The 21,981-nt window shown below is 38.1% G+C and overlaps 1 protein-coding gene across 1 annotated transcript in view; it reads right to left on the minus strand.

Moving 5' to 3' along the window:
- TRPM8 (transient receptor potential cation channel subfamily M member 8) overlaps positions 1–21,981 on the minus strand; it is an 820,991-nt gene that overhangs the window by 212,813 nt on the left and 586,197 nt on the right. Inside the window, 1 exon segment of the mRNA XM_044060289.1 lies at positions 3,006–3,124. Within this exon segment, the coding sequence (XP_043916224.1) occupies positions 3,006–3,124 (119 nt within the window).

Consider the following 21,981-nt stretch of genomic DNA (forward strand, 5'->3'; position numbering starts at 1 on the left):
GAAAAGTGTACATATCGAACGCTTGGATGAGCAAAAACGCAGGTAAGTGACATCGATATTGTGAGATCGCGGTACAGTGAAGATCAGAAAATTTGCCCTTTCCTCACTGTAGTGCAATCTCAGAGTTGAAATATATTTTTAAGGGAGGGTGTGGGGGCCCCACAATAGCAATTTTGATTATATGCGTTTTCGCTCATCCGAGCATTCGATATGTACGCTTTTTGTTGTTTTAACATAGACCCGCAGGTTCATACTCAAGTGGTTCACTTAAGTTCTTTGCTAGTTGGCTTACATGTACTCTTAAGGTGAGCGGAATGAGAAGTCTTATCAGCATTAAGCAATTTCTTTTCCTTGTTATGTAATTTATTTATACAGGTATTCCACCACAGGTTTTTTTTTTTAATTACAGTTAATGCAGACAATGAGTTTAACTGCCTTATCAGAACAACAATTTAAGTGGGAGTAGAAGTCAAAGGCACAGGCTGCAGTGGTGGGATCCTTCAGTGGAAGATTACATCAGAATTTGTTTAGGTCATTAACTGAAGAAGGTTTGATTTCAGAAGTCCTTACATACACGGATATTTACAGGGGAAGTACCCTCAGTTTTAAAGGAAAAAGTCATTAATTTAAGGTCTGGTTTAACAAGGCAGGAATGGGGCATATGGAGATTTGCAAGAAGTAGCCATATCGCTGAGGACTAAATCAAGAATATTGGGGCTACATTAGAATGGTAATGATTAACTATTTGTAAAAGAATGTTAGCATTTATAATGTCAATAAAGTGATGAGCAAGTTAAATATTGGAAGTGTAGGTCAGACAGTTTATTGACAGATAGTCGAAGTCCCCCACTAGAAAAGTATTAGGTTTGATGGGGATTTCAGCTAATGTGTTAAAAACGGCTATTGTTTTCAGTAGGAGACAGAGAGGATGTTCTATAACTAGCCATGAAGTGGTAATTAGTCTTGTTCATGGTTATTTAGTATTCTAGTGGTTCAGATGTGGTATCCCAAGGAATCGGTCATGAGGTGATAATATCCTTGACAAATATTGATAAGCCCTCACAATTGCCAGTAAATCTGAAGATGTAATATGCACTTTACCCAGAAATACAGGGACTGCTTCCATTGGTTTGAAATCATGTTTTTGTAATCACACATATGAATATACTCAATAGCAGGAGGACCTCATGATCGGGCATTTTTGTTAAGACTCCTGGCACTGAGCAGAGCAACATTAAAGTGTTCCAAACCGTATGTTACTATCTTGCTAGTAATTTTGTGGGATGCATTCCAAATGTCATTTCATTAATTGGAAGTTCAAACACTTATTTATTTATGTACTTATTTACTCTTTGTTGACCAGGTTAGTCTCACTAGAGACCAGTGTCTTCTTCTGAGGGGAGAACCTAAGTGGTATTCACATCAACTAGGAAAAAAATTGGCCAGAGCCAGAACGTTCCCTGCTCTTTTCTTAATATGTGCCATGGGATCTTTTATATCCATCTGAACTTTCACTATCTCAAGTGGATGGGACTTTAGTTTAACATCTCATCCAAAGGATGGCAAACTTAGGAATACAGCACATCCCTTATGTTGCACTGCAGTATCAGTATTGGAAAATTAAACTAAATAACTGGAAGGTGGATAAACCCACAGCCTTCTGATTTTGCAGTATCAAAGGCAGGTATGCTACCTGTTTATCTACTGACATATATTGAACATATATTTAATAACTTTATGATAGATCTGTGAGTATTCCTCTCAACCTGCAGACACTGAGTAGGAACAAAGGCCCTTGAAAAGTAGGAACATTCAGCTAAAAATCTGACCATCTAATTGGCTTTAAATTTGAATCCCAAATAGCACATAACTCTTCCTGCAGGAATGTGGGATAATACTCAGAAAAACATGTTTAAAAAACAGAGAGTGACAAAAATTAAAAATGTAAGCAGAAAACTTTAATGAACAGTATTGCAAAATTCTATCATACAAGGTAATTTATTTTTGCTTTAGTGGAAGGGATACGTGAGACGTTTGTCCTCCTTCTTTAGATTATTGTTGCCACTAACATGTTAGTCATGTGGTATGGTTTTCTGTATAGTAGACAGCTTCAAACATCACATTTGATAAGGGAGATTCAGAAAATTGTCTGAAGAGATAAATCAAGCCTGAAAATAAGGACATACTTTTGAAGAATAAGGACATCCTCTGCCGGGGTAAATCAAGACTGAAAATAGATGTTCCTCCAAAATAGGGACAGTTCAGTTTCTCTAGTAAATGTGGAACTTTTAAGAAACAAGGAAAGCTCTACTAATATAAATTCCATTTACATTTACATTAGATTGTACAGCTTTATACCATTTTGATCCTTAAGACAGGTTAGGAACAAAATGAAAGATACCTGCTCACTTAATTCAATAGATGTCTTACTCTTTTTGGCCCCTCTTTTTTCTCTGTACAGCTGATCATGAGTTGACCGTGGTGTCTGTCCTCATTTTTTGGGTCTATTTACCCCTACTCTACTACTCACAATGTTCCAACAGGTTGGGACTAGTGACAGGATTGGAGCTTCTTGGAATACCATTTTATTCACAAAATTGGGTTTTCTTCATTATTCTCCTTCTCTGCACAGGCCCTGCATGTTCCATGAGTGGGCTGTGCAATGGGCAATTACAGTGAGGCACCCCTCACTTCTACAAAAGGCCAATGTTAGTAAGCTTACCTACCCATCCTTGCTAGCACTCTGATAGTTTCTCTGATTTCCACCACTGAATGCATATTGTACTATGTGCTCTGGACATGCACCCCTCCCCTCCTTCTCCCAGGATGGGCACCTCCATCTTCGCTTCCGAGAGCATCAGATGCCTGAGTTGGTGATCAAACCCGGGTCATTTGGGCCACAGCCAGGGCTTTATCCCTCTGTGTCACAGCACTGGCTAAATAGATGTCTTGTTAAATGAATAATAATTGAATTCGCTCACTTTTTTAATAATATCTATACTTACCTACACAACAGTCCACTGAGAAAAAGCAGAAGAGCAAAGATGTCGACTACATTCCAAAGATCACTGATGTATGCCTGGAGTTTCTTCCATGCACTAGAAACCATCTGATTACTGCACATCTGTGGAAGGAAATAATTCCGTATGAATTTAGGATACTAATAAAATGTATTATTCCTATATTTAAAATATTTTCAGTTTAGTTTATAATGGAAAATGCCTTAAGTTACAATATTTGGTATATAGCAATCAGTAATTATAAATCAAATACCTGTTAATAAAGATGCCAAATTTCACTTTTACCCATTTTTACAATATAAGCCAAACTGTTGTTCTAATTTTTTCTGGCATTTATTATATGGAGATTAAATTAGAAGCTTACAGTAATCTCTAAACAAACTACTAGTCTTATAGAATAGCACAGCAGTTTTACTTAATGCTTTTACAGCTCCAGAGTACTGAGACATTTATCAGTCTGCTGTTGGCCGAACATAGATGGTGACCATTACTATGTCTACAGTAACGAAAAGCAGAGAAAGGTGGACCTTCAAGGTTCTATGGTCCAACAGCAGTACATCACTGTCATCCAGCTGACCTGCAAGCTATACTTATAGCTTCAGCTTAAATTCTAAGGTATTCTTGACCACTATTAGTCCAGTAAAAAAGTAACAAAGAATAATAAACATTTGCGGACATCCTTCGATAGGGTTAAATCTTCCAGTTTATTTCTTTATGAGTGCTTCCGTTGTAAATTAATTTTCTTCAGATAATAAAACTCTTAGTTTGCAGTAATGAAGATGGTACTGAAAACAATGGCAAGTTAAAAAGGTGACATGTAACCCTAAAGTTTTACATGTTTATTTATTTATTGGTTGATGGATGGATTGATTGCCTTATTTGCTGACTATGTATGTGTGATGGCCTTCTGACCCTCTTACAACACAACCCAGGCCCAGGAACAGTTTTGTATGACATACAGCATTTTTAATCTTCAAAATGGTGGAGTGGTGTAGCGGTAGCATTGTCACCTTACAGCAAGAGGTTCTCTGGTTCAATTTTCAACTGGACTGCCTTCTGTGTGGAGTCTGCATGTCCTCCCTGTGTTCGTGTGGGTTTCCTCCGGGTGGTCCGGTTTCCTCCCATGTCACAAAGAGATGCATCTGGAGTGTTTCTCACCAGGGCTCCACTGAAAACTGGCTTCATTCCAAGTTGGACTTTCCCAGTTAACAAATGTTAAATAAATAAATAAAAATAAAAGCGCATACTTTATATTTGTTAATGCAGACTCATTATGTATGCAAGGTTATTCCATGCATACAATCAGGCAGAAGAGTAGTAAATCTGATTATATATAGCTGCCTAGAGATGCACATTATGTACAGACGGGGACAGTTACATCGACAGACTGCTACATACAGAGTAAATGCAGTAATTGGTAGCTTGTTATACATATGTCAAACTTTGCTTTTGCAGTCATTCCTGGATTGTTTTTGTATAATTATTGTATGTAAGGAGCCGGAAAAAAATCTTGTCTTGGGTAATATTAGCCATTGTCTCAAAAGCAGTTTCATGGGGTTTCGTTGTTTAGCTATTTACGTAAAACATTTATAAATTCATTCCATGTCTCTAAAGGTCTGATTTCTGTCGGGCCAGAGTTCCAAATAGTGTACCAAACACACTATAAATTGTCCATTATTAAATGGACAGCTAATGGTCCTTCACAACTGAGTCAGGGAAGACAGGCAAAATACGTAAGACTAAGCCAGGACAAAAACACATACATCATCCCACTATAGCAGCAGATTAGTAAAAGGAAAAAGACTAATACCAGTTGTCGACCAAATCTTTCTTCTCGTTCCATGAAATAAATTCCAGTAAAATATAATTCAAAATAGGCATCAGGCATTCACAGAATCTAAAGTTCTACTGTTTGGCAGTCACGAAAAAAGATTAGCCCTTGCTTTATGCAAATGCTGAATGGGTCTGCTACAAGTACTCATGTGCCATTAGCTTGTGACACTAGTTCATTGTCATTTGCTCTAAATGACAAGTGCCCTTACTATCACTAGCCCGATCCTATTGAACTAATTTACCTTCTCACCATCTGACTCTACTAAACTGCATAGCCCTTCTACAGCTCTAACTCTAACCCTAGAACTCCAACCTAGTCCCTAACTATAAAACCTAAATTTCCCAACAAGCGCTTAACTCTATAACTCCCCTCCTACTTCCTAAACCTAAAACTTCAATCTCATTCCCTAAATCTTAATTCACCAATTGCTTCCTAACAGCAAAACTATATCCCTCCTGCCTAAATCTAAATTCCTGATCACTTCCTAACCCTAAAATTCCCTTCCTCCTCTTCCTTCTTAAACATAAAATTCCTGATCAGTTCCTACCCTCAAAAACTCCCCTCTCACCTCCTAATCTTAAACTGCCCTCCCACTCCCTAAACTGAATATTTCCCTCCTGGTCCCTAAATCTAATTCTAATAAAAAAAGCTATTGTAAACCACCACCTACTCCCTCTCCATGGTTGCATGACTTAACTTGCTCCAACTCGAATAATGAGCTCAAACAAGGTACAAGAGTGCAGTTGCCACACCTTGCCTGAACTCAGTATGAGTGGCATCTCATGCAATCTGCAAGATGCTTGAGTCCCTGGCTCAGATACAATGGTCTTTGAACAGCCAGGACTTGATCCATGCCAAATTCTCTTAGACAAGCAAGTAAGCTATACAAAAACTTACAGAGGCCCAAAGTAATTTTTGCTTTCATTTCAAACACACCCACACCTAGTACAGAAAGAAGGCTTGTAAAACACCAACAAAAAATCTGCAATGGCAGCCATGAAATCAGGAATTTGGTTTGAAAGAAAAGCAGTTAGTGGACCATGAGCAGAGAGAGACGTTCTAAACCAGGGATACTACCTGATCAAACAGATTGGATATCTTTTCTGTTGCACATTTTGCACACTGTCAGCACATATATAATTTATCTGACCATGGAAACCTTCACATACATTAAGTATAGAGTGGGAAATGCCCTTATGTCACAGTTACTTAGAGTAACATGTTTCTTGTATTTAGCCTTAAAATGATGAACTTCAGGGAGGAATAGTGCTTATTCCCTCTTTCCAAACACAAAGAGGTTCAGAATTGGGTTCTGTTCTTTTTAAAAGTACCTCTGGTGTATCCACATACCTACAGTCCTTTGTAATCTAAGGTCTGCATATAGCTATCCCTTTCTAATTTTGCTATACTAATTTCTCTTCCAAACTGTTTCCCATGTACCTTACAACCACTCTGCATCTTTAATCCAGCAATAAAGAGTACTGAATCTCTGGTTTGCAGTAAGAAGCATTTACTCAAAGAAATGGAAGATAGTTGCGGCTACGTTAACCCATGTTAAGAGCTGAGGATGGTAATGTGGAATCAGTTTAAATGAGAGTTGTCCAAGAACTTCTTCATCTAGCAAAGCAACAAAACAGGCAGGTAGAAACAGCAAACTGGAAGCTGGAAGCTGATGAAAACAACGAAAAACCAGGATCCAAACACCAAATTTATTAAAACCTCTAGCGCCTCGGCAAGAGCCTTCAAAGGAGAATACCTTTCATCTTCATCTAACCTGTTAGACCTAAATTTAGACTCGGAGGGAAGAGATCGAGAAAGAGATGTTGGGAAGACAATCAAAGAGCAGGAAGTAAGAGAAAGTAGAAAAGGAAGAATATTATAAAAAAGTGGAGGATTAAGGGAAGAGACAAGCAGAAGAAAAGACAAGAAAAAAAGAAGCTCAGTTCAAAGTTGTTTTTCAATTTCCTCTCAGTTTCCATCCTCAGAACTAAAACTGAAGGGCCAAGGTGGGAGTAGTGGTGAAGGACATGTGACAGTAATAATAAATAGCATGAAGAAAGAAAGGGAGAGCATGCTATCACAAGTGAATTATGTCATGTAATGAAACTCAAACTGGGTGACTGGAAAATCATTACACAGGTTGAAGTGAAGTTACAAAGAATACAGCAGTCATGAATTTCATTCTGAGATAACTCCATGGTGCAGACAAGAGGAGCCTTGACTGTGCCTCAGGAGACCTGCATTCAGATAAATAGCCCAGTCACTGGAGGAGCTAGCCAGAGGCAAAGACTGAGGTCTTCTTTCTCTGCAAGGGGAGTGAGAGTGCCATAGCTGGCTACCCATTCAACAGAAAACTGGAAGATGATGCCAATGCTATATGCATGCTGCGTAGTTCAGCAGTGGTAGGTGGGGGGGGGGGGGTTGAACAAAATACCTCATGGTCACAAAAATAGCAGCCATTTGACCAAATGACCAACCTTGTATTTAATATAGGGAATCGATAACACCAAGAAAATATCTCAGGGTACTGGAGTAAATGGCATTTTGCGTAACCACAGCCCCACATGCCATAATGGGTAATTTACCCAGTAGTCCCTCTGATCCATATTAGACTAATGCCTATAGGACTTCAACCCCATTTTCTCTCATAATGGAAACTTTACTAGATCTGTTGTGGTTGATAAATCCTTTGAAAGGAAAACAGATCCATCCTCCATCATGATCTCAGACTATTATCAAAGATGTCTACTCCAAGCTGAACTAGTCCCCCACAAGCATACTTCTTACTAATTTTTTCTCTCTAAAAGTATTCAGTCTAATTCTTAGATAAAGGACAAATGTAATTTTGCCTAGGCTATTTTATCTAGTCATCTGTATAAATTCATTTCTATGACTGTAGCTTGTGAATTTTTAACTATAGGCAACAATCATTTTTCACATTATCTCTGTCCAAATATTTTCCCTCTGTATGTATACGTTCATACCATATGAAATGATGTTGTGATTTCTTTATTTAGCTAATATATTGTTCCTATGAAACACATTTAGTAATAACTTTATTTAACTGCAACAATGTTACGTCAATGCAATGCTTTTCTCCTCGGCCCCTGATGAAAATGGGATATAATCCTTGTCAGACTTTCTTGGTAAACAAATGTTAAATAAAAATAAATATATAAAAATAATAAGCATGTGTTCTTGATGCAGATGTGAAATTGAGAAGGCTCATGTCCCACCCAAGTTCATTTCCCTGCAGAAGTAAAAAAATAAATACCTACCGAACTACAGTATGATATCCTTCTCCTCAGCTCTCATCTTCCAGGGCTCGCAGCATCATTCAGATAATGACATTAAGGGTCATCTTACTTATAAAAGATGGACAGGGCTAATGCTAAGGACATGGCAGGAACTTGCTACTAAAAAGGATGAACAAATAGGGTAGCAGAGGAAGGAAATGTAGATGATCAGAAGTGGAGGCAGTTAAAAAAGAAATAATAAGAATTACAATCAGAGAGGAGGATACACCAGTCCACTACTGAGTTTCTTTGATGGAGTATATGCTAAATGACTCAGTGGTCAGTCTCTTAATGCCAAGAATAGCAACGATGCTGACATAAAAGTAAGATTGTGGTGACATCAAAAAAGTCTATCTTAAGTCTAATACTGGTGAAGAAGACTTTTGTCTGTTGGTCTGTAATAAACCTTGTTCACTTAATATAGTAATAAATGTTTCTGACTATGTGAAAACAAGTCAAGACATTCAGGAAGGTAGTACAGAACCTGGGACATGTTTTATTAGCAGGGTTTTTACCACTCTAATAATATGACAAAAAAAAAAGCTTCATGTCTCAAAATTATAGAATATTTCTACTTTGAGGAGGAGATGGTCAGATTCAGAGAGAAAAAATAACTGCTGAAATACATTAAAATACTTCTGTTAAGAAAACGATAGGTGATGCTGCTTTGCAAATGTAAGTTATGGATTTGGATAAATACTATACAAATTTGCATTTCTTTTTGATGATGAAAAAAGAGCTATGTTAATTTACAATTAAGTTAAGATGAGAAGTCATAATTTTCATGTCAAAAACAGCAGTCTGAAACACGTTATAATGAGGATGAAGAGGGCAAGAAGGAAGATGAGAAGAGTGTTAAAGATGTTTATACTCTATATGTTCAGATAACCAAAAGGTAACCCAGTGCAGCTGTAATCGGAACAGTACACACATCTCTAATCAGCTGAAAAATAAAAATACAGAAGTAAAATTGCAGTGACACATTTTCTTGGCTATTTCAGTAGTTTGTTATGATATGTTTGAAACAGAAAGAATCAAGAGTTGAAGATGCTCAAGTGATACTACAGAAATGTCCTCTAGCAACAAAGATGACATTTGGGAAGACTATATAAGGCAGAAGATGTTCTCAAAACACTGGGGAAAAGCTGGTTTAGCTACAAATTCAAAATTTAGGAAAACTGGACAGCATTAAAAGCAATCAAGTGACACTGGAGAAAAGCTGGTTCAGATACAAAGTCAAAAACTGGTAAACCTGGATAATAGTGTTCTTATTGTTATGATAATGCCTCAGTATGATAGTTCACTAAACCAGGTACATGCTGAGGAAGTGACAAAGGAAACAAAGCAGTGTATAACGGTTCATTGAAACACTTACATGCTCATCAAGTACTAGAGGAAGTAAAGCACTATATCAGCAATGAAGATGTTTCACAAAACAACATTTCAGAAACTCAGTTTGGATAATTATTCAGTAGCTAATATATGGTATGCAGAGGAAGAAAGACTAGGCAACTCACTGTAGAAGAAAATCTTAACTGTGAGGAAAATAATTTAAGAAAAGAGCTGCTGGATTTAGTAAAAATAGTTATTTATGACAGAAAAGCGCTACTGAAAGTGAATGACAGAAACAACCAAATATAGTAATTGCATCCATCAAGAGAGATTTACATGATATAACAAAGATGAACAGAATATATTATAAATGAATAAATAACTCCCAAAAGCTAAAGGTGGTCTGTCACAAAAACAGTCAATATTAGCAGAAAAAAAGACAGAAAATCCACCCAAGGATGGCCAATCAACGAAATCCACAAGTGTTCCAATTAAAATGTAGTCCTTTAATGCGAATAAAACTTCGACTTGAAAATAAAATGAAAAATAAAAAAGCTCAAAACTGTCCCTTGAAGATATCCGATAAGTGCTTTCGACTGTTGTCTTCCTCAGATCGTATCATATATGAGCTTTTTTATTTTTCATTTTATTTTCAAGTCGAAGTTTTATTCGTATTAAAGGACTACATTTTAATTGGAACACTTGTGGATTTCGCTGATTGGCCATCCTTGGGTGAATTTTCTGTCTTTTTTCTGCTAACAGAATATATTATGGTGCATCTAAGCTATTAACAGACAATGTTTTACCAATAAAGTTTAAAGTAGTAAAGATAAACAAAGTAATCAATAGAATGCCAACATGGAAACTTCAATTAGAGACAACTATAAAACAATTAAGAAAAAAGGAGTCTTTATTGGAAGAATATAGAAAAGGAAATCAGTTCATAAAAACTCTTAGAAAGGAGATGCACTTAAACAAAATCACAGTATAAGAATAGATCAAGATTTGTGTTACTCCATTTTTAGCAATAAACCAAAAATTTATGTACAGGTCAAAAAAGTCAGGATGTACAAAACAAGCAATTTAAGGATGACCTGAAGAAGTTTTTAAGGGAGATGGGAAGAAAAACTGCAGCAGTTGAGATACCACCAAAATAGAGGAAATTAATAATTCCTGAGAAATACCTAAGAAAACTATATTGACTACTACAAGGATGCTGAATGAGTAAAGGATGTAAAAGAAAAAATAACAATTGCTAATAAAGGAAATATGGAATAGAATGAAGTAACTGCCAGTGGGATAAACACAAATTTAAGAAAGGCTCCGATCTGGAAAACTCCAGGTCCAGATGCTCTACCCATCTTTTGGCGGAATATTATATATCCCTGAGAAAACAAAACTGTTTGCACACCTTGAAATGACACTAGCTTGATGAACAATGGACTCGAACATTAACCTAGAAATCATCTTAAGACATATTGACCAATAACTTGCCTTCCAGCAACATATAAGCTATATATAGGAATTTAAGCAGAGTCTACAATTATCTTCAGAAAAATATTCAGTCAGGGTAATAGAACAGAAAGGAAAATAAAATATAGTCAGATGGAACTAAGAAACATCTTTTAATAAGCAAAGCCAAAATGGAAACCTGCAAAAAGAAGAGGAATCTCAGTATGACTCCGATTACAAAAAAAAGTTCACAATATTCCATACTCCTGCATTATAGACTGCTTTTAAATGTATATGATTCATCACACATTGATAAATTATAATGTAATTACTCTGAAAAAGTGGCAAACTAATTCACAACTAAACCATAAAAGGGCAAATTAATTAACAAGGTATAAGAATCCAGCAGGGAATATTCCTGAGTAATTCTTTGCCATCACTGATGTTTTGCCATACAGGCAGTCCATTAAGTTCTTTACTTAAGGTAGGCCATGGTAACAACTGGACTTTAAGAAAACAATCCTAGCAAACTGCATTTCATCTGCCTTTTGTGGATTATCAAAATCTGTATATTTTAGGTAACATACAACTGAAAGTACAGCTACAGTTGCTAAAACATTTTCAGATAATGTTTTGGTCTCAACAAATGTGTAAGAGCAGTATCTGTAGCAGAAAAATTGAAACATCAAGACAATATAAAACTTGAGAGGAATCTGATATAAAAGAACTAGATCAACAGTGAGTTTATATAGTCTGGGAATAGATGAAGGGGCAATAATGCAGCACAAACAACTGACAGCAAAGCTTATTAATGAATATTTCAGAAGACTGAATCTACAATTGAAAACTGCTTTGACATATGGGAATATAGGCTATAAATCATCGTGCTTTGTCTATTCTAACTTAAGATTTTCTATGATCTACAAGCTTTAAAAAGTGGAATATCAGGTCAATAGAAAAACAAGAAAACTGCTTCATACCTATCAAATAGTTTCATAAGTAGTTATTAGGCATGAGGTCCAGGAAACCATTAAAGACCCTATACCAAATTCTCAATTGCCCCAAAACACTGGTTAAGCAAATTGACCAAAATCTGACAGTAGGAAAATTAAGGCTGAGGGAATCGAAACCTGTACTGCAGGAAACAGCCTAATTCCCCTATACTAATTGTCAGAGTATGCTAGACATACAAAAAACAGTGTTTGCCCAGATTATGTAGCCCTCATTCTGAAGGAGGCCTGGACCTCCTTGAAAGTGACTGCATGAACAGATTGGAAATTGTGGGAATGCATACATATTTACTGATAGCAATTACAAACAAAGTGAAAGTTCTAAGCCAAAAATGAGTGGTACTGAAATAGAAGGGCATAGTAATTAAAAGGGACAGACATTTATTTTTCTTCATGGTTGATATAATTTTCGTAACAGAGATAAATATCTAGGATACTATTGTGCTACATTTTGTTATAAAGGATCATATAGTTATCTTTAGTGCAGAGGATCAGTCTACTAGATCCAGCCATCCATCCTCAACCCCTTTTCTCATTTTTGCAGATGGGGTTGGGGTGTCACTTCAACAGTGATAATCATCTCGAGCCAAGGTTTATACTGCCAGGTGGCTAGCCCCGCCATGGCTCAGTCTACTAGATGTAAATACAAAATTGGATTAGCCTTAAACTGGGGCAGGAAGGTTAGTGGTGTAGAATATTGGGTCATATCTGTGTCATATTTATTTTCCTGTTCATTTCAAAATTGATCCAGCCATGTGCTATTGAAAAGTTAAGATATCTGTATTTTAGTAAGCTGTGAAAATGTTATACAATCAGTGGATTTGTACATTGACAATTTAGTCTGTACTTTTTTCATTTTACTATGAATATTTGTAATCGGGTGCACAACAATGTAATGTTACATTCTGAAAAATTGCTGCTGTAAGGTTTTCTGTACATCACTGCATGGGTGGTACTGAAACATGGGCAATGTTTTTTACCATGAGCTACATACCTGCCTACTGTGGGTCAAGCAAAGGCTTGCAGGATGCTGGATAGGTTCATGATATGATGAGTTGCTAATAAAAGAATGGGCATTATTAGCATGAATATGTACAGAATAGAATAAAAAGAGATTCATGAAAATAATTATTTATGTACTGCTTGACTGACTTGATTTGTTTAGCTGGGTGATTACAGTGGCCCTCAAGTCCTTTCCAGACATTACCCTGGCTACACAAAAATGATGTACAAATCTATGCTTTTCAGTGGTGGACTCTGTGTAGGGTGAATTGGAGCCACTTCACCTTGCACTGGTAACCAAATGGACATAAGTAGTTCTGTGAATGAGAATGTACACATGCGTGTGTGTGTGTGTGTGTGTGTGTGTGTGTGTGTGTGTGTGTGTGTGTGTGTGTGTGTGTGTGTCTGTGTGTGTGTCTGTGAGATAGCCCATAAGTGTATGTATGTAAAGAGCTGCTGTGAAGATGTGGGATAGTTAAAAATGGTTTATTCTTTTTGTTTTGGTAAGATGCATTTATTTATTTGGGTAGTAATGAGAAAGGTACTGCAATATGGCAAAAATCAAATTCCAATATCTGAGTTATGAGCATATGTTGTATTCTAAAAGAAAATGCCTTACTAAGTAGATGTGTATAAAACATAGTGCTGCATATTTTGATAACATTGAAACATGGAGAAAGTGATATCAAGATAACAGATTGTGATATTTGATAAGATGAAGTAACCAAAGAATTTTATGACATATTTTATTTATCTATTTAATTTGTGTGCTTATGCATTTGTTGACTTAGGTAGATAATTGTAAGAGATGTAGAATCTAGTTCATGAGCATATCTGTTTCATTATATATTGTAATGTTATAAGCTCAGTAATCTGAGACAATAACATAGGTTCATAGGTTCATACTAGGCTATCTGCCCTAGGGCATTTATAAGCCTACCCATAGTTTGTTTGGCTTTCACCACCCATTTTAAATGAATCTGGCTATGCCCTTTTTCGAGGTTAGTATACTGTGCCTCTGTCTAACAGTGACACAGAAGTGATACCCGGGGTAAACCTATGATCTCCCATCCACTCATCAAGATTCCTCTTGAAGAGAGTCAATAAGGGACTCTGCCTAACCTGGACTGGGATTTTATTCCAGAGGGAAGGGAGCCTCTGGGTTATGAATCTGTCCCTCCAGCATGTTCTGTTTATTTCAGTGCTGAGGTTCAAGTCTCTTGAGTGCATAGCTCGATGGGATTTGGATATTCTGAGGTGCAGCATGTCCATTAATTCCGGGATGGACATGACTTTATACGGCAGGCACAGATCGCCTCTGAGCAGGCAGTATGCCATTGAGTAGAGCTGGAGTTTCTTTAACCGGGCAGCATATGGCATCTGTTTGAGCCCTTTGATCCTCTTGGTGAGGTACTTTTGGGGTCTTTCCAGTTGCTGCAGGTGTCTGGTATGGTACATCCCAAAAGGGGCATTGTACTCAATTATGGGCCTGATGAGGGATGAGTAAAGAGGCACGATGACCTCCCCTGATCTAGATGTGAATCCCTTCATGATTAGGTGGGCTATATAAAATGTTTTTCTAACCACTTTGGCCACGTGGTTTTCAAATGAGAGATTGCTATCAACTTGGGTCCCCAGGTTCCTAATTACTTCTTCCGTACTTAATGGATTACCACCTATGTGGTAATTTGTGGGCACTTGTTTTTGCCAAAGGGGATGACTATACACTTTTTGGCATTTAGCTTGAGGCCATGGCTCTGGCACCAGTTGTCTGTTTCTATGTGGCCCTTTTGTAGGATGCTTGTGTCGGCTGGAGAGTCGATTATGGTGCCTAGTTTGCAGTCATCTGCGAACTTGGTCAGCCACAGTCCTTCTGTGTTGGCCTGTACCTCCGAGAAATATATACCAAACAAGAGAGGTCCCAGGACTGAGCCTTGTGGGATGCCACTTGTAACTGGTTTGGAGTCTGACATGGCTCCAGCAATTCTAACCATGTGGGTTCTGTCCTTGAGCCAGTTTATAATTTATAATTAACTGGACCAGATAGAAGGATTTTCTGACTATGGTTGAAATATGATTGAATGAAAAAGAGTTGCCCAAATAGGTACCCAGGTCTCTAATGACCATCTCTGTCTGAAGAAGAGATCAATTTATGAATACAAGATGGGAGCAGCTTATTTTGCTGTATGCTGCAATATGGCAATGTTTTGCATTTAAAATAAAACATAGTGTTAGCAAAGAAATCTGCCACCAACACTTAATCTTATTATATTATCTGATGAAGTTCACAATACTAAAAGTGGACGAAAGCGCTTATGGTGGAATTTAATAAAAAAAGAACTGAGTGATTTGAAAGTGTTGGCAGCGGATTTCTTTGGTAACATTGCATTTTTATTTTATCACAGTTTGTCATTGTTTTTTATAGTGTTTTCACTTTTTTGCATTTAACTTGAGATCATTTTCAGTACACCAAGTATGTGTATATATTCCAAACCTTGTTAAAGCTGTTTGGTATTAGTAGATGAGTGGATAACTGCACCCAGGGTCTTTACAAAGTGCCTGGCACCAGTAATGGTGTTTTGCAGACAGAAGGGGATTCAAATATACCCTTATCTGGATGACTGTCTTATTCAAGCGGACGACAAAGACACTCTACTTCGGCATCTAGCTTTTGTGCAGAATCTTCTTCAGTACCTCGGTTTCACAGTGAATCTAAAGAAATCAAATCTGGTACCCACACAACAGATTAGTTTCCTGGGTGCTCTTCTGAGTACTACAACCCAGATGGCTTCCTTGACACCAGACAAAAAAGTGCAACTGGCTTCTTCTTTCCGACACCTAGCTTCAATGAAACAGCTGACTACAAGAAAAGAAAAATTCTGCAGGCTTTGGGTTACATGGCTTCCTGCATTCTACTAATACCATATGCAAGACTGCATATGAGGAAACTGCAGTAGTACCTCAAGAGTGTATGGTCTCAGCATTACCACAGTTTGGAAACAGTGATCACGATTTTGCCTTGTCTCCAGCAAGAGTTTCTTTGGTGGGCCGAAGCCTGTCTACAGAACAAGGGGAAGCCTTTTTGCCCTCCACCAACCAACCAAGTTTTGACAACGGATGCTTCAGATTATGTCTGGGGAAACCACATGCATGGGAGATGTCTTCAGGGTGTTTGGACAAAGGAGCAAGCACACCTGCACATAAATTTGAAGGAGATGCTAGCTGTACAGAATGCCCTAATAGCCTTCAGGGACCTTCTTCTACCAGGACAATTGTTGATACAGACAGACAACACTACAGTGATGTGGTACATAAACATGCAGGGGGGCTCTCACTCTTACCCCCTGTGCAGATTAGGCATGACTCTATGGTACACTGCTCTGACCTGCAGTGTCGACTTACAAGCACAATTCCTGCCAGGAAAAGACAACACTCTGGCAGACACATTGAGCAGACACATTTCGGATCCACACGAATGGATGTTGGATGTTCGGATATTCAGGATGATTATAAAGGCGTGGGGATGTCCAGACATAGATCTCTTTGCATCCCCTCAGAATCATCAACTTCCAACATTCTGCACAAGGACCTACCACAAACTAGCATGACAAGTGGATGCCCTCTCATTCAGTTGGAAACACCTCTCAGTATATGCTTTTCCTCCTTTTCCTCTTCTACCTCGGGTACTTCTGAAGATAAAATAGGACAGACCGCAAATGATTTTACTGGCTCCCAGTTGGCCTCGGCAATTCTTGTATTCCACTCTGATGAACCTGGTTCAGGAGCCTCCCTGGATTCTGCCTCAAATCCCTCATCTACTGTCTCAACGGGACAGCTGGATACTGCACAGTCATGTCAAAACTCTGAATCTAGCTGCCTGGCAGATCCAGGGTCTGTAAACACCTCTACTCTTTCCAAACAGGTTATGGATGTAATCCTTGAAGCTAGACGGCCCAGCACTAGAAAATCTTATGCGGGTAAATGGAAAAGATTTTGCTCCTGGAATCAAGTCCAGGGTGGTGATTCTGCTGTTCCGAACATTCCTCTGATTTTACAGTATCTGACAGAGTTGTTACATACGGGCCTATCTTTTTCATCTGTTAAGCTTCATGCTTCTGCTATTTCTGCACATTACGATACGGATCCTCCGATTTTTTCTCATCCATTACTTAAACAATTTCTTGGAGGGCTAAGAATATTCGGCCCCCTATGAGGGCTCCTGTTCCCACTTGGGATCTTAACTATGTTTTGGAGAAATTAACCTTGTCTCCTTTTGAACCTGCAGCTTCCACGGATTTGAAATTTTTGTCTTGGAAAACTGCTTTTCTTTTAGCTATTACCTCTGCTAGAAGAATTTTGGAATTGCAAGCACTCATGGCTGTGGAACCCTTTTTTATTTTTCATCAGGACAGGGTATCTCTATGGACTAATCCCACCTTTATGCCCAAGGTGGTTTCGGCAGTGGCTTTGAATCAGTCTATTCATTTGCCTATCTTTTATCCTAATCCTCAAAGTGAGGAAGTAAGTCTTTTGCACTCTTTAGACGTGCACAGGCAGCTTCGTTTATACCTGGAAAAGACCAAGATATTCCAGAAATCTGATCAGTTGTTTGTCGCTTATGCTCCTACTGTTCAAGGGAAAGCAATCACTAAGCAAACTATTTCCAAGTGGATTGCCCATTGCATCAAGTTTTGTTACTCTTATCATGGTAATCCAGTTCCTGTTAATGTTAGGACTCATTCTACCTGGGCTACTGCTACTTCAGCAGCTTTTCTTTGTGGGGTTCCTACCAAGGATATTTTGGAAGCTGCTACTTGGAGTTCTGTACATACTTTTTCTAAGCATTACAACCTCCCTCTCTATTCTAAATCTAGGGTCAGTTTTGCTTCTGCGGCTTTGCAAGGTTTTGTGACCACTCCCTCTGTTTCTCCTCCAGCCACCCTTTCTTAGCATTGGGACTCAACCCTACAGTCATGACTGCAACAGTGAACAATGAAGGACATAGTACAGTTGTGTACTCTTACCATAAATGTAGATGTTCGAGTGTGTTCACTGTTGCAGTCTGGGTTACCCTCCCTCCTACCCCCTCTTTTGTTTTTTCTTTGAGTATTATCTGTTATGAGGTATTTTGGCTGATGAGGTTTTGGGCATGGTTTCTTTTTTAGCCTTTTCTTTCTGGGCACCTGACATCTGGGGCAAGAAAAACTGGGGAAATGGCATCAGCTGAGGTCTTTATACCTTCTGGCGCATTGACGTCAGGATAAAAGTGACCTCAGCTGACACCCGATCCAGACTTTGGGACTCTGGCTGATCGGGAGCTGCTGCTGGCAGGAAGAACCCTACAGTCATGACTGCAACAGTGAACACACTCGAACATCCACATTTATGGTAAGAGTACACAACTGTACTGTCTTACTTTAGCATGCATTTTACTGAAGGACATTTTTATTTATTTATTTTACATTTGTTGACCAGGATAGTCCGACTGGATATATGTTCATTTTCAGCAGTGGCCCAGGGAGAAAAGCTCCACATGCCAAAAAAGAGACAGTACATAAATCACGGAGTGATAAACTCAGGCAGACATGTTTAGAAAAATATAGACAAAGAATACAGGTGGATAACAATATACAAAATGTGCAGACTTACATCTGATTGGCAAAGAAGTATTGGTATGAAGTCTGAAACCCAATGTCTGTCATTATTTAGTGACTTCATTTCTAAATGATTTGCCAGAAAACTACAGATTTTATGAGGAACAAACCAAAAATACGAAGCAAAAATCTATTCCTTCTGCAGAAATCTGGACAGTTAAGAGGTATAGTTTTAGCCAGGGCTGTCTTTGAGTTTGCCGCCCTTCCCCCTTACAAAATCATGGTTGAATGGGGACTCCCCCCTGCAGCCATTCCAATGTCCCATTACTTGGCTATTTCACCCCATTTATCATAAACACTGTAATGTGCATACTGCTTTACTTCTACGATGATTTGGATTTCATTTAAAAGTTTTATTTTACATTTTACAGTGCAAACACTAATAGACATCTGCTAAACAAAACAATTCCTTCTCTCAATTGAAAATAGACTTAGCATTAAAACTTCTCTAGCCTTGAAACTCACATTCATTGAAACAGCATTGAAACCCAAATTCAAAGAAAATACATCTGGCCAGCATCAAATAAAGATTAACTTTGGGCTGTTTTCAAATCATAGGCCCCTTGCACATGAAACATACATGTGTTCTTCGATACACCTTCCTAATTAATTATATTCCTTGTATAATACAGTAGAGTTGTTAGAGGGTGTTTTAAATTTATTGTTTTGAACATTTTTCCAGTAAACAATGAAACAAAATGCATGCACCAATAATGACAAAATTGCCCAATTCAGAACATTTCCATCATAAAAGTCTACTCAAACTTCTACAATCCACCAGTATTACTAAATATGCACAATCTCAGCAGAAGTAAAAGTCATCGAAATAATTCCACATTAAAGAGATCTGTAACTAATGAAGAGGTTGCTGCTAGAAAACAACTTTATAGTTCATTGTTCATCTACAAATAAAGTGCCTGTTGTCCTTGAGGAATAAATTGCCCACGTTACATTAAAAAAATGATAAGCTAATAATAATGCAATACGGAATGGATGGCAAACTGGTAATAGGTTGATAGTTACTAGGTATCTCCACCAAAGATGACATTCTCAGGACGGCAGCATCCACCCCCTTTAAAAGTACAACACAGTAACAGTACAATATCAGCAATGCATCTACATAATGTGGGAGTAGAACCCACGGCCTTCTGCATCAAAACTACCTGTTGTGCTATTAACAATGCAAGCAGACTCAGCATAAACTTATCTTCCCTTGAAGCTCTTAGCTCCTTGTAAAATCCACTTGACACTCAACTGTATCTCTCAACTTTGCAGCACAAGAGCACAAGAAATCTAGAAAAAGACAACATTTATTTGGAGGGGGGGTGGTGGGAACAAAAGCCGAAAACATCAGGGACACATTTTAAACATTGTTTGTGTGACCTTGGAAAGTTGCTAGAATAAAATGCTGTGCTACCGCCATGCATTTCCCTGCCAAGTCTTGGACCCAGGACCCTGTGCACTACAGTCAGAGCAACATACCACTATGCCAAATCAGCTGTTTCTTGAAAGACAGGAAGACTGAAACTTAAATTGCTATAATTTAGTGAATTCAGTTCTCACCATAGCTCTCAACCTCTTAGCACAAAACACCTGGACAAAGTCAATAATGGGGGAATACAGCCCCCAAACATATTCAGCAAATTCAGTTCTCACCATAGCTCTCAACCTCTTAGCAAAAAAAAACCTGCACAAACCCAGTAATGCTGGAATACAGCCCCCAAAATAGGGATACATTTCAAATATTGATCTTATAAACTTAGAAAATTGCTAGAATAAAATGTTTTGTGTTACTATGTACTTTCTGAAGAATATGAAGTCTGAAATTCAAATGTCTGTCATTATTTACTGAATTCAAAATCCAGAAAACCACAGATTTTATGAGGCATGGTGTTTATATTCTTTTCTTACCATTGTCTATTTTATTGTAAGTGACACTTTTGTAATTTGTATTCTGTGGAGCTTTTCTCCCCTGGGCCTCTGCTGAAAAAGGGCTCTTGCCCAGTCAGACTTTCTCAGTAAATAAATGTCAGTAAATAAATAAATAAATAGAGCAAGGTATTTATCAGGTATATAAAGGCATGCTGATTAAGCAGTTTGTTTTTCACTGTTCTGTCCACTGCAGTTGGATGCTTTAGAGATGATATAAGTTATTACATTGTCACCTACTTCACAACTAGATGGAAAGGGATGACACCCTTTTGTGTGTTTACTTTTTAGATGAGTACATATGTTGTGGTTGAAACAGTTGATTCAGCCAAGTGAGATGCCTATTACAGAGCACTGTGAATCACTTATACTGCTGTTCATTGCTGTCTCACGGTAAAAGTGTTTTAGCATATTGGGGGTAGCACAGAGGGACCCCAGTACTTGATACTGACAATCTTCTAATACCCAGTCCTGGAAGGTAGCAATTCATAGGTTTATACTTCCACAAGCTTAAAGAGTGCCTGTCCAAATTTTATCCACATAAATTGTCATGGTCTTGGCTTTGACCCCAATTCTTGCTAAACTGGTCTCAATATCAAGAAGGGCTGACACAGACTAATAACTTGTGTCAGAATCATGGCCTAAAACTTAGTGCTAAGAAGAACATCATAGTATCTACTTTTGGCAAGATGGCCACCCCTGCAAACTTTCACATTGATAATACACCCATGAGAGTAGACCTTGTAGTGAGGGACTTGGGAATACATGTAGACAGAGATTTAGCATTTGACCAAGATGATTCTACTGTAGTGAGGAAATCATTCCATGTTGCAAAACTTGGTCTAAACTAGTCATTGTCTCATTATACTCTGCCCTCATAAAGCCTACACTTGCATACAAGGCCCCCTTTGGTATGGACCTCACCATGCATATGCAGCAATTGGAGCCTCCACAGAGATTTCTTACAAAAAAATACAAGGTGTAGAACCTATGTAGACCACCTCAGTTCATTATTCCTATATTCAGTTTCCTACCAGCTGCTGAGAGACAACCTATGCCTAGCCTACAAAGCTTACTCAGATCCAACAATTATGGACCTGTTACAGAAAAAGACTAGCATCAAAGACAGCTGATCTAGGAAACTAAATCTCACCAGCAACATAAATAGGACATGCTGGAAGGACAGGTATATGTCTTAGTGGATCCCCCTTCTTTGGAACAGGTTCCAGATCTATGTGAAGCAGCGTTGTTCCCAGCATTTTTTCAAGCAGACCCTGGACCAGTGGATCGGGAACTGCAAATATACCCCTGGTCTGCCACCCATGCGTTTACTAGAGAAAGGAAGTTTGTAGTTATTTGTCTACTTAAGAGTATACACCCTCCTCAAAACATTTGGGAACCATTACCTATCAAATTTTACATAGACGCACTTGAATAGGTTTAAAATGTCCT

This window comes from Protopterus annectens, chromosome 2.part0, assembly GCF_019279795.1.
Source record: "Protopterus annectens isolate FY-2018-M chromosome 2.part0, PAN1.0, whole genome shotgun sequence".
Lineage (NCBI taxonomy): Eukaryota > Metazoa > Chordata > Ceratodontiformes > Protopteridae > Protopterus > Protopterus annectens.